This window comes from Saimiri boliviensis, chromosome 4, assembly GCF_048565385.1.
Source record: "Saimiri boliviensis isolate mSaiBol1 chromosome 4, mSaiBol1.pri, whole genome shotgun sequence".
NCBI classification, from domain to species: domain Eukaryota; kingdom Metazoa; phylum Chordata; class Mammalia; order Primates; family Cebidae; genus Saimiri; species Saimiri boliviensis.
The window spans coordinates 149,900,182-149,913,992 of record NC_133452.1 but is presented as its reverse complement, the minus strand read 5'-3'; the positions used below and the strand labels follow the sequence as shown (position 1 = coordinate 149,913,992).

The window sequence follows — 13,811 nt, the reverse complement described above, 5'->3', positions numbered from 1 at the left end:
AGGCTTGAGATTTTTTGTGTAAAGGAATAAAACCACTAAATCTACAATGTTGTCCAAAGTGAAAACAGTCTAGGAGACATGGCGCAATCATTCATATGTGCACCAAGTTTCAAAACATATCTAATCCCTTTCTGAGAAAATTTTCTGATGGGAGGAGAAAAGAATAAAAGGGACTCAGTAGGGAGAGGAGAGATATCAAAGTAGGAGTCCGGGAGTGTGAAGAGCCACATTGTTCCTTTGTAGGTGGGTACACTGGTTGTATTAGGGTTCTCTAGAGGGACAGAACTAATAGGATGTATATATCTATGAAAGGGAATTTATTAAGGGGAATTGACACACAATCACAACAATAGGCTGTCTGCAAGTTGAGGAGCAAGGAAGCCAGCAGTCAGTCAGTCCTCAAAACCTCAAAATTAGGGAAGCCAACAGTGCAGCCTTCAGTTTGTGGCCAAAGGCCTGAAAGCCCCTGGCCAACCACTGGTATACATCTAGGAGTCCAAAAGCTGAAGAACTTGGAGTCCGATGTTCAAGGGCAGGAAGCATCCCGAGAGCACAGGACAAAGATGGAGGCCGGAAGACTCAGCAAGGCTCGTCCTTCCACATTCCTCTGCCTGCTTTATCTTATATCTGCTGGCAGCTGATTAGAAGAAGGTGCCAATCCAGATGGAGGGTGAGTTTTCTTCTCCCAGTCCACTGACTCAAATGTTGATCTCCTTTGGCAACACCCTCATAGACACACCCAGGAACAGTCCTTTGCATTCTTCAATTGAGTTGAGACTCAATGTTAACCATCACACTGGTTGAATTCAAAAGGCAGCTCTGCCTCTTACGAAGTCTTGAACACATCCTTTCAGCAGACCAGACTTCAATTTCCTCATCTGAAAAGGTACTTAATACATAATAGCACTTAATGTACTTAATACATAGTAATACTTGCCTCAGTAATGTTATTTAGAGTGTTAATCAGCTAATATGTGTAAAGCAACTGGAATAATGCTTAGCAAACAGTAGGTACTATAAAAGTATTAGCTTCTGTTATTATTTGCAATTTAGCCCAGGCTGTGGAGTTTTGTACAGAGTTTTATGTACCCATTTCCCAGATCCCCCTGTCCTTTGGGAATGGTTTGCTATGGTCTGCTATGTTTGTGTTCCTTGCAAATTCCTGTGTTGAAATCCTAACTCCTGGGGTGATGGTATTAGGAGTGGGGAGCTCTGGGGGGTAATTAGGTCCTTATAAAAGAGGCCTCAGGGAGCTTGTCTGCCCCTTCTACCACATGAGGACTCAGCCAGAAGGCACTAGTTAGGAACCAGGAAACTGACCCTCATTAAACACCAGGCACTCTGTCAGCACCTTGATCTTGGCCTTCCAGCCTCCAGAACTGAGAAATAAATTTCTGTTGTTTCTAAGCCTCCCAGTTTACGAGATGTTGTTAGAGCAGCCCCAACCTTTGAAAACATGGTTACGATGCAGACCTCCGTGGTGAGCTCGGTTTGCTCTCCTCCCATCTCCCATTCCCGATGTTGGGAGTCTGTTGACTCTTAGGAGGCGGGTTTGTTTTTGTTTGGTCTTCCTTGTCCAGCCTTCAGTTCTTTCTCCTAGTACTATTAAGCCCTGGTTAAGTCACTGAAAAGCACCAATTACAGATTTACATAACTGTGTCAGGAGCCTTTCTGTGAGGGATTTGCTCACCTCTCAGAGTCAGTTGCCCAGGGAGACAAGCTGGCAATGTCACAAAGCATCCACTTCCGGTTACTCCTCAGTTCCCTCCTGTGGAGTCTGAGTCAGAGCCCAGTCCTGCACTCTGCCTAGCCCAGCCATGGCTCGTCTTACTCACGGTGGAGCAGGGACCCTTACCCTCTCCCAGCAATGTCTAAAGTCAGGTATGTCGGGTCGTAGCCACAGATCTCCTCCAATGCTGCTTCTTCCCTCCCATGGCACAGAAATGCCTATGCAAAGGGAGTGTCTGGGACAGCCCCAGGTTACTTTTGGTTCTCTAGGGTATAGATACAAAACTTAAAAAAAAAAAAACAAAAACAAACAACAACAACAAAAAAAAAAAACAAAAAAGAAACCGTTGGAGCTGCTCCCTGGAGGATCAAAGGTTGTTGTAGACTTTATATTGTTTATGCCCTAAGCACACCCATAATCTGGTTTATCAACCTGCTTCTCTTTTTCTCAAAAGATAAGATTGCAACTTCTTTGTTATACCTAAATGAAAAGAAAAGAGAAGACGGCCATGGCAGTATTTCCTTAGATTTTCCTGGTATTTTCATTTAACTGTGCCCCTGCCTCAGTGCCCTAGTCAAACAGTTTCACGTGCAGCTCTTGAATTGCTACCTGCCCTTCTCAAGTCTACATGGTGTACTTTATGCAAATCTACAGATTATCTATAAATGCAGTCATCTGAAAACCAGCAGTAATCCTGCCTCTGAAGTTTATCAGGAAAGGAGCTTAAAAGAGAGCAAAATTCCAAATTCATTGGAACTCTGAGTCCCAGAGGGGTGTGGTTTACAGCTCTTTGGCTTGTTGTAGGACTTCAGCTGTGACCCACGGAAGGACGCCAGAAGCCATTCAAGACATCCACAGTGCCCGGGTCAGCACTAGCTATGACGAAGACTTTTACATGCATATACCACTTCCTTGTTCTGAGCTGGTATATTTTCCTCAATTATTACGTCGCACAGAATGAAACAGACAAAGTGAAATCCAAAATCTTTGCATATGGTGGCAAGTGGAAATACATGACGCTGCTTAATATGGTAAGTCCATATGGCCGTACCAGGAACCGATCCATTTCTCTAGAATATCAGTGCTGCTACACATATCACCTTGGATTTTATTAAATACACAATTTTATTGTTTGTCTTCCTTCTTCACCCTTTGCAAGTTTTGCGTTTTTCATTTACTTAACTATTTGCTCTGATAAACCCAATTCGGAAATTATCTATAGTTAAGTTTCTGTGCTGGCTCATTGCTAAATGCTCTCTTGAAAAAAAAAAATATCTCGGAGCGCTTTTCAGATGAGTTCAAAGAGGGGACCATGCTAATGGTTTCACCGTGGGATTAACTACAAATGCAGGAGGCATTTTGAACTTTGCTTGGGGAAGTCTGTGAGGAGAAGGCAGAGTGGCGTATGTTGTGTAGGAAGTGTAATTTCCAATGAAGGAATAATGCCATTTTACAGCACACACAGACTAACAGATTTATCTAAGAAAAGCAAACACATTTTGCCATGTTCAGCTCCCACCTCAATTTTTTATAGGTTCAGTCTCCATCTTAAAGGACAGATCACCCAACTGAATGGCAAAGACACATTTTCAACTATTTAAAAACCAATCTTATGACTTAATCCTTTCTTGTCTTCCTAACTCGGCTGACTGTATTCTGATGAAGTGTGAATCAATGGGAGGAAAGTAGATTACAAAAAATATTTGAGGGATAGGTTAAAAAAAACTTTTCAAGTTGAAAGCTAAGAATGGGGAATCATTTGGGAATGTGAATTAATGTTTGAGGTTTTTGACTAAAATCTTGGGTGCCACATAAACATCTGATTTCAGAATCATAATCCTTATTTGACAAGCAGATAATTAATGTATGTGATTAGAAATTGTGACACTCTGAAATGCTAAGGAGGTGGAAGTGGCGATAGTTCAAATCAAAGAGGCCTGAAGGGACCCGGAACTCTGAACACGGCTCTAGTATGTTTGAAAATTTCAAGGTGACTGCTTGTTTCAATCATATAATTTTATTTAAAAAAAAAAACAAAAACAAACAGAAACAAAACAAAAAATGCTTTTTGTAGAACTAAGAGTACCACAGTAAACCACAACAATTAACAGCAACACACACACCCCCCTAAGATTTGTGGCTCTATTGGCTTTCTATGAAAAACAGTCAACTAAAAGGGAGGTGTGTCTGTAGTCAGGACTGATTTTCTAAACAAATTCAATTCCAGTATGAATGTCCTGCCTCACACTATGTATGGCTAAAAATAGATTTATCACCACACTCATTAAGCAGCTCCCTTACTTCTTCATACACACACACACACACACACACACACACACACACAAAACTGATCCTGACTTTTTAAAAAAATTCTAGCTCACTTACATTTCCAAGAGCCTTCATTTTCCAAGAGTGAGAAAAGTCTCTTATCTTGTCAATGACACTATCATTTCTGAGTGTTAATCCTAATCTTGCTTCCCTGAATGATCAGCTACCAAATCCTATTAGTTTTTCCTTTTACTAACTTCATCCCTTCTTCTTCAATCTTACTGTCTCTCCCATTCCAGGCTCTTAGTAGACATACCTGAATGACCACATGAGCTCTTTACTGTCCTTTCACGGTCCAATCCAGCCACTCAGCTTCCAAATTAATCTTCTCAAATCACTGGTTTTGGTTTGTTTTTTCATACCAGGACCTGTATCTAGAAGTGTGGTCTGCTGCTCAGGAAACCACAGTGGCCATCAACCTCCTGCCTCATGGACCCAATGTCAAGGAGCTCACCTGCCCAACCAGCCTTTCGTGTTCCCTCTCCCCCGAAGGCTGGCCTCTTCTGCAGAAACAACTGCCTCTTACCAGTATTGGTCCCTGGGCTTCCTGCTGTCACTTCTCTGCCCAATATTCTCTCTATCCTTAAAAGAAAGGCCTACTTACCGCTCTCCACATTGCTTCCTTCATAGAACACTGGGATTCACATATACTCCCCCCAAATCTTTGCTGATAAACTGCAGCCCAAATTTCCTTTTCCTTTCTCTGATCTTCCCAGCATCTTTCGGTCTCTGCTGATTTATGTACAGTATTGTTCTCTCACTCCCTCCTCTCTCCCTGCCACGTGAGTCTTAACATTCCAATCAAACTTTGGCTCCAAAACAGGAGTTTTTTCCTCCTAGGTCCTTGCCAACCCTAACTGTCTATATTTCTACCTTGAATTCAGCACAGTGGCTGGCCCAGGATACGCACATAACAAAAAGCTGCCCCTTGGTATGTTGATTTGACCTCAGCCTTTCTGTACCCTCGAGCAGTCCACCCCTTCTGGTATCTTCTGGCCCTCATCAATAAGCTGACAGGAGCTACCTGTGGTGATTCTCTTCTTTCTGAGCTCCATTAGGAGTCATCTTGAAAGCATAACTTAACGAAATGCTTCCCAACTGGTTAAGATGTGTTGAGTGTATTTCAGAGGATCAATTTAGTGATAGATTTCAAATATGTTGCTTAAGGTGAAATTGGACCTGAAAATGTCGAGCTCTTGAGATCTCATAGGCTGATTAATGGTTGTGTTTCCTAATGATTAGTGTTTATTCATGACTAATTAATTGATGGTTGTGTTTATTACGTCATAAAAGTCTCACAACTTGCTGTCACATTCTTATATTTGTTTTACCTCAGTTTGGGGAAATTAGTATCCAATCCTGCTTACCAGAAAATTTACATGCCTCCTTGTAAACAGCTTGAATTTCTAATTGGCTGAGTATCAATTGTGTCCCCTTGGTAAGAGCAAAGCCCAAGTTGGTGCTAGTCGGCATCGTGAGCATTGCCCCAGTTCCCTTGAAGCTAACCCAAGGGACTCGAAGGGAGGCAGACAGGAGATGCTCTGAGTTGCTCCTGGGGTTGGTGGTAGTGGCTAAGGTGCCACTGAGAATTGGTTGGGGTGACCCATCATTTCTGACTAAGGAGAATAAAGGTAGGAGAGGACAGATAGGAGACTCTGCCTAATAAGGGAGTAAACTGGCCTCAGAGAAGGGGCCACTGATTCCCTGCTGGGAGGGAGAGGCAGTGTCTCACAATGGTTATAACTGCCATCTTTGGGCCTGGCTCTCTGGGATGGTACCTCAGTCCCACTGCTTACTGGCCCTGAGATCCTGGGCTAGGCACTTCTTTGTGTCTTCCATTTCCACATTTGTCAAATAGAAATAAAAATAGTACTTATATAGGGCCGCCATGAGGAATGAATGATCCGACAGGTGGGAAGCACTCAGAAAGGCATCAGCATGGTGGTAGGCAGTGGACGGTGAGGAGAGGAGATGGGGAGGGGACTTCTCTGGGTAGAGATAGTGATGCAGAAGGGTGATTTAGTAGAATATTTGTCTCCTCACTGAGCACCTAGGTTGGTGGTAGACAGAGGCCAGCAGGAGTCTTTCACCCCCTTACCTTTCATGGCTGCTGTTTCTCCCTCCCCGAGCTGCATGTCCCGTTTTCCCAGCTGGAAAGAACCACTGTCGAGCCACTGCTCTCCCTGCTGTAGCTGCCCGCAGGCACCAGGCAGTCCTGGTGGTAGAGTCTGCAGGCTCCAGCAGAGAGCAGCCAGCCGTGCAGAGTGGGGAACCCCAGAGGCTGGGCATGGAGACAAGGCAGTGCCATGTGTGTCCTCAGGCTGCTCAGGTTGGCTCAGACCATCCAGCGCCTGAGTCTTCCACAAACGCTGCACCCCTTGCTCTCTATCCACTCCAGTTCCATCTAGGGACTGTCCCTGATCCCAGGGAATATGAGCTAGTGGGGTTTAGGGCACGGTTCAGCAGCCACAAGTTGGCTTGCAGAATTCATTCAGTTTATGAGGGTTTCCTCTTTTTAAAGATGAACTTCCTTCTGAAACGTTGTCGGGGTGGGGCCGCATAACTGGGATCTCCAAGGGAGATTCTGAGCGGGCCCCTCCCTCCCCACATCCCTGACACTCCCTTCAACAACAGAAGCATGACCTTTCCCTCCCTTTTCATGAGTTGCCCAAGCCCCAGGCAGCTCCATTGTCATCAACCTAAATTTCTCATGACAACAGCGGCAATACCACATAGGTCTTCAGGGATGCTGGCCCGGGGCTGGGCAGACAGGGGACCTGGGAGGTCTCTATGGGTCTAAACTCCAAGGCAGCCTGTGAACAGTGAGAAGATGGGGTTGAATGTATAGCATGGCACCCGCTTCAACACTTGGGGGACAAAAACTTAAGTAATCTATAGCACGCTTAAGCTCAATGGAGTCAGAAATACACTTGGCTATTTCTGCCTCACAAAGACGTGCTTCGATAGCTGAAAGGGTTAAGAACTGATAGAACTAGGTGACAGTCACCACCAGCACCCGAAATAAAGTGGCTATAAGTTATTGAGCAACTATGACAGCATTTTGGTAGGTTCTTTGGATGCAGTATAGAGATGAGTGATTGAAGGCCTGGCTTCTGAAGCCAGAATACTGGCTGTGCTGACTTGCTGTGTGATTTTGAGTGAGTTGCCTGCCTTCTCTGTGCCTCAGTTTTCTTATGCGTAGTGGATACCGTGATAAGGCACCCAGATCCTCATACCTCCCCAGCTCTGAGGTACTCAGCCCCAAGCAATCAGAAAGAATGTTGGCTGCTGATGGTGTAAAGCTGAGCTCTCTCCCAGAATTGCACTCAGCAGAAGGGAGCTGCCTCCACCACGGTTTAGGCCCCTCCCTGGGGTTGCTGCATGCAATAACTGGCATTCAATATGCGGGGCAAAGGCTGCACTCCAGGACAGCTCTGAAGGAGCAGCTTAGCTCAGAGCTCCTCAAGGGATCAGCTGATTCCATGCAACTGCACAGCGCTCAGCCTTCCCGCTTCAATCCTGCTCCCTTTCTCCCTCTCGTAGATGTCCAACAGTGTTCCCCAGTGAATATCCTGCAGGCACATCTCAGAATCTCAGATTCTGTTTCCCAAGGAGCCTGAACTGCATCATGTGAAATACCAAACATACAGAAAAGGTTTCTCTCCGTCCTCTTCCTCCTTCACCTTCTCCTCTTCATCTTCTTCCACCTCTTCTCCTAATTCCAGATAAAGACATTAACACAGAGCCTTCCCTGACCTGTATTATGTTCAACACAATTTCTGGTACCTAACCGATATTCCATGAATCTTGGTTAAAGGAGTCAATGACCAGAACATGGTTCTAACAGGCATGAGTCCCTTTCTAGGGAAGCCATCCCATCAAGAAGATTTTCCATCCACAGCCACCCTACTGCTGTACCGAGGCTGGTCCTCAGCTATGCAACACTGGCCACGCATTCTGGTACTTCTTTCCAGGCTGTCCCTCGATGCTCTTGGTCCCATTTTTCTCTTCATTAATTCCAAATTGTGTTCTGCACATTATTTCTCCTCCTGTGTTCTTTATTTCATTCTTTCATCTCAGTTTCTTAAGTTAAATGTGCTTGAATGATGATGGAAATCGCATATTCTATACCAATGCAGATATACTTGGCATAGTACCTGCCCTAAACACAACCACCACCGTTATATAAAGGACTCATCACAGTCCCCGTTTGCTGTTTTCTTCTGGTGTCGTCTTCCACTGCAAATTATTGCATCATTTCGAAGGAGAGAAATAAAAAAGTCCCGCCTGGCTGAGTCAGGCACAGTCCTGAGTTGGGTGTTGGATTACTTGACTCATCCAATAAGACTTGTAATGTCTTGCTCAGGAAAGTTGTGGAATCTCCCTCCCTGGAATTACTTTTTAAATAGGAGAAATTCTCACTTCCTAAGGTAGTTTAAAGAGAGAGAGGTCTGGCTTAAAGGCAAGAGAATAAGCTTGATGACTTAGAAAGGGTAAGTTTCCACAGTTTGAAGATTTTTGTGGGCTTGTGAAGAAACATAAATGTAAAAACTAAATATCCTTTAGCTGCAGTTTTTTGAATTGCATTCGTTATTTAAAAACGTCAATTCAGCTTTGTTGCAGGTGTTAAGTTTGTCAGCCAGCAACAGAAACAAAAGACAACTAACGAACCCAGAGCAGCAGCATTTCAGGAAAAGGCACGGAATACACAGTGGGAACAGAATTAGGGAAGAACCAGGAGAAAGGATAAACAGGGAGCAGCAGCTCTGAAATAAACTTTCAATAAGTCGATGCCATTACGTCTGCTTCCCAGGCAGCCAAAATAGTTGTGAAATATAAATGATAGTAATTTTGTTGTAAGATTCTTACAAGAAGACCAGTTGTTGCGATCATATTTTAATGCTACTGTATAGTTTGCTACGGCTGCCGTAACAAAGTACCACGGACTGGGCTTAAACAACAAAAATTGATTTTTTCATAGTTCTGGAGGCTGGAAGTCCGAAGACGTGGGCAGGGTCGGTTTCTCCTGAGGCCACTGTCCTTGTCTTGCTGAGGGCTGCCTTCTCCCTGTGTCCTCACGTGGTCTTCCCTGTGTGTGTCTGCAGTCATCTCCTTTTCTGATAAGGACACCAGTCATAGTGAATTAGGGTGCAAGGTCATGGCCTAGTTTTAACTTTGTCACCTCTTTTCTTTTTCTTTTCTTTTTTTAACCTTCTTTTCTTTTCTTTTCTTTTCTTTTCTTACCTTCAACTTCATCACCTCTTTCATACAGTCACATTCTGAGGTCCTGGAGGTTAGGATTTCGACCTATGAATTTGGTGGCGGTTGGTGGGGGCTATAACTCAGCCCATAACAGCTAACATTGCCTCCCTGATTGCTCCTTCTGTCATCATGAGTCAAACTCATCCTGAGCTCTTTTTAATTTTTATTTTTTCTGTCCCCTGGGCTGGAGTGCAGTGGTCTGATCTCAGCTCACTGCAACCTCCACCTCTCAGGTTCAGGAGATTCCCCAGCCACAGCCTCCAGAGTAGCTGGGATTACAGGCACACGCCAACACATCCGGCTAATTATTTTGTATTTTTAGTAGAGACGGGGTTTCACCATGTTGGCCAGATTGATCTCAGACTCCTGACCTTAGGTCATCCGCCCGCCTCGGCCTCCCAAAGTGCTGGGATCACAGGCGTGCGCCACCACGCCCAGCCTCATCCTGAGTTTTATAAACTTTGCATCGTCCTTGGAGAATGAGCAGACCTTTCCAGTGGGATGGGCCGATCCACACCTGTCCCTGCCTCCTTCCTGGAAGCGTCCCCATGGAGCTCCGGGCCCCTCACTGTCCCGTGCGCTGCAGCTGCTCCTCGCAGCCCCTTCACCCCCAGCCCTTGCAGGTTTCTTTTCTGTGGCAGCTCCCTAGGACCTCCGTCCTGAGTCCCCACGCAGGGGCTCCACGTGCTCCTCGTGGATTCGGATGATGAGGCCTCCATGCTGAGTAAGCTCGATGGTGACAGGGCTGTCTCGCACACACTGTGGGTATCTAGAAATGCCCGTGTGCCATATGTGCCTGTGAAGTCGCCGTGAGCTCGGGTGGAGATGGGGAGGAGATTGGCAGGTTGGAGGTGTGAAGCTCGTTTTTACTGATGGAGAAGCCCCGGAGGAGCTGAGTGATGTGTTCTTTCCCCCAGTCCGAGTTCCACATCCTGCGACTGGGACAGGCAGGACAAAGTCAGGAGGAGCTTGACTCACGATGACTCCAGGAAGCTCCAGCCTGAGGAAAGCGGGTCACATGGACTTCACACGCCGGCGGCCTCTCCCCAGAGAGGGAAGGCCTGGCCCAGGCTCAGGACGGGCTTAATTGCCCTGCTGATAGAACAGCTCAGGCCTCTTCCCCTGGGCCCAAGCCCATGCCTGCTATTCCTAACTACAGCGGCGGCCTGGCCTGCGGCAGCCTGAGCAGCTGGAAGTGAAACCAGGGTGAGGCGAGGCCACTGACGGGGGAGGGAGAGAGGAGGGAATTTCTTCCAACACCCTGTGCAAATGACTGCACATCCAGATTCTGCAGCCCAGAGGGTGCGAATGTCCAAATCACCAGCAATAACGAGAAGGATTAGGGTGGCAACCTCTTCATGGCACTTAAAGCTGTCGCCCCACGCCTCCCAGAGACACCCTCTTGCCGTTGGAAACTTCCTCCACCCCAGGGCCCGTGGTTTCCTGTCTTCTTGCTCTTCTACCCCCTGGTCACTTCCACCCCCTGGTCCCACTCCCCTCCGATCCCTTAGACGAGGGCCTTGCCTTGTTGTTTGCTGCCTGCTTTTCTGTTCTCCCCTCTCTCCTCTCTCCCTTCCCTGCAATCTCATTCCACATGAGGGTTCAACAGCCTGCATCTCTGCAGCCCCACCTCTCTTGAGACTGCAGGGTCTGAATTTCCCAACGGAAGTTCCTCCAGGCAGGTGGTTCTCAGCCTCAGATGCCCATGATTAGAATCACCTGGGAGGATTTTTAAAAATCCCAAAAGCCTAGGCTCTAGCCCCAGACTGATTAAATTCGCCTCCCTGGGTGTGGGGATCAGGCATCGGTGTGTTTTGAAGTTGTCTTTAATTCTCTCACCTGGAGATAATTGTCTCTCTTCTGACCTCCCACAATGCTTTATCTGAACTATTCCCAGAAACCTGATATATATTTTTTATTTTTTAAAAGTCTAGCTCAAGCACAGGACTCTGGGTTTTAAATGCTGGCTTTGGCATCTACCAGTCAGGAAGCTTTAGGCAGGTTTGTTTCCTCGTATGTAAAATGGTGGTGGGCGGGGCTAATGATAGGACTTAGCTCCTAAAGTTGTTATGAGAATTTGAGAATTAAACCCATAGTTCAGTGCCTGGCACATACCAAGCCATGAATGAAAGTCTGCTTAGCCTTGTGTAGTAAGATTTTTGAGTGCTAAACTTATGTCTAATTCCGTGGTTCTACAAGTTTAGCCTACAGAAAGATTAAATAATCTTTTTTCTATATTTAGTATCTGTATTTTATATTCTGTAAAGTCGATCTTAATAAGGTTGGCTAAAACATTCTATTTTTAAAGTTTTATTTTAGATTCAGGGGTACATGTGCAGGTTTGTTATATAAGGAACTTGCACGTCATGAGGGTTTGGTGTACAGATTACTTTGTGACCCGGGTAATAAGCTTAGTACCCAACAGGGAGATTTTCAATTTCTGCCTTCATCCCACCCAGATTAAACAATCTGTAACAAGCTCTGGAGAGGCTTATTAAAAAACAAACTCTTGGACCTCATTTCTAGAGATCCCGATTCCGTAATCTGGGATGGGATGGAGGGCCTGCATTTCTAACAAGCTCCTGGGTGATGGGTGCAGCTGGTCTGACCCACCTTTGTATCCTCTTCTGCCTACCCTCTCAGCCCAGGAGCAGCATGAGGCTGACTCTGCTAGGTCTTTCCTAGAGTCTAGAGCTCAGAGATTGATCCCCAGCAGCCAACTTGATCAATCACCAGCCCGACTCCCAGGTTCTAGAACCTTCCTGACTTATACCCTAAAAGCAGAGTCCAGACTACCCCTCTTGTACCGGTCCAGGGCTTTCAAGGATTTGGATGGATTCTGTTGCGAGCCTAACTTAAACCCCCCAACCCCGAAGCTCTATATCTTCGTGACCCACCAGTCCTTAGATGAGAAACCATAGAATTGCAAAAACAGTAAGAAGGCAAAGTTTGCCTTCCATATCAATTACTTTCTTGAAAAAGACTCTGCTTCTCTTCCTCCTGGCTTTAGGGACCTCATAGCACTTAGTAACCCACCAGAGCCCATGTCGCTCTATGCCCTTGGATTTGAATTGCCGCCACTGCCAGATTTTCTCAGTGAGGCCTGCAGGTGCCCTATTTAAGGAAGGAAATGCACCAGCTCTCCTTCGGCTAAGCAAGGTGCCATTTTGTGCATCTTTCTTGGGAGAGCACAGAGATTGATTGTGGTGCTCTTGACCTGATTCCAGCTTCTCTAGTGAGATTTCAGCACCAGACATTTTTCCTAATTTTCCTTCCCAGGAAGACTCCTGACTCTGTCCACCCTGTGTCTGCCTCTTTGCCTTTGAGCTATTTGGTTCTTCCCACCTCTGTGCCACCAAGGTATCTATCTCCTTACATTCCCCTTTAAAGCTGACTCTTTATTTTGTTTCCGTTTTAGCTCAAGTCCATTACACTAAATACTGTACACGTTATTATCCTCTAAACAAATTCACTCAATCAGTCTTAGTGTGCAGGGTCAGGACCCAATGAGCTGGAAGCCCAGCCCTGGAATTGGATCTCAGCCAAAACAGCCCAACAGCCCCCTCCCTCTTGAAGCAACATTACTCCCAGAGGGCTGGAGTTTTCCATCAGTGAAGAAGGTGTTAATTAAAGCAAATGAAAATGCCCTCATTTGTTGTAATGGATTTAGCTTTTGCAGACCATTTTCTACGGGGTCGCCTGCCTGGATGATGTGCTGAAAAGAATCAGAGGGAGAAAAGACATGACGTTCCTAACTGCCTTCAGAGACCTGCTTTTCACCACACTGGCTTTTCCTATATCCACAGTAAGTTACAAAGACGTGTATATAACATAACAGACGTGTGCATGTGGACAAATGCTTCTCCTGGGCAGCCAAGCTGTTTGGGAGCTCATAATTGGAAACCACAGCCACTGTATTTGCAACAATGTCCTGTCTGAGGACTGCACCACATTGCCCAGTGTCTTTAGGAAACAGGGCACATTAGTGATCAGCTTTACCACTGGCTTTTGTACCTTTGCGAAGGCTTGATACAAGGTCTTTCTCGCTGTCTGATGGGGAAGTGTGAAGGACCTTTCTTAATCAAAATACGACTGAGACAACCTTGGTTCCATGAGGGTGATGGTAATGGGGAGCCCTGGGGAGAGAGATGACTAATTTTCTCCTTTTATGCATCTTGGTTCACTTGCTACAATTAGCATGTGTTGATTCTACAAGTGGAAAACCATCAAATAAAAAATTTTTTTTCATGAGACCTTCAAAGGTGGCACATGGAAAAGACACCGAGGAGAGAAAGACAGCCTGGTGTGGGTACACAGTGGGTGCCTCCTTCACATTGCGGAATGAATGGACATCAGGAAGAAGTGAGACATGCCAGGGACGGAAAGCTTGTATGCTGATGCCAGCCACGTTTCTATGATATTGTTCGTGTTTCTATTCATTAGCCTGAATGGAAACAAACAGAGATCAGGCATGCTGGCTGCCCCGCAAGGG

At 45.8% G+C, this 13,811-nt stretch overlaps 1 protein-coding gene across 3 annotated transcripts in view; it reads left to right on the top strand.

Annotated features, from left to right (window-relative positions):
* Positions 1-557: 557 nt before the first annotated feature.
* The window catches only part of ADTRP (androgen dependent TFPI regulating protein), a 65,903-nt gene continuing 52,649 nt past the window's right edge, over positions 558-13,811 (top strand). The window contains exons 1-3 of one of the 3 annotated variants that reach the window (XM_010338049.3): positions 558-886; positions 2,534-2,760; positions 12,990-13,124. In XM_010338049.3, the coding sequence (XP_010336351.2) occupies positions 2,608-2,760; positions 12,990-13,124 (288 nt within the window). In that variant the 5' untranslated portion in view covers positions 558-886; positions 2,534-2,607. Of the gene's footprint in view, positions 887-1,781; positions 1,882-2,357; positions 2,761-12,989; positions 13,125-13,811 lie in introns of those variants that run through there. The other 2 variants (XM_010338050.3, XM_074398434.1) reach the window with 2 other exon arrangements.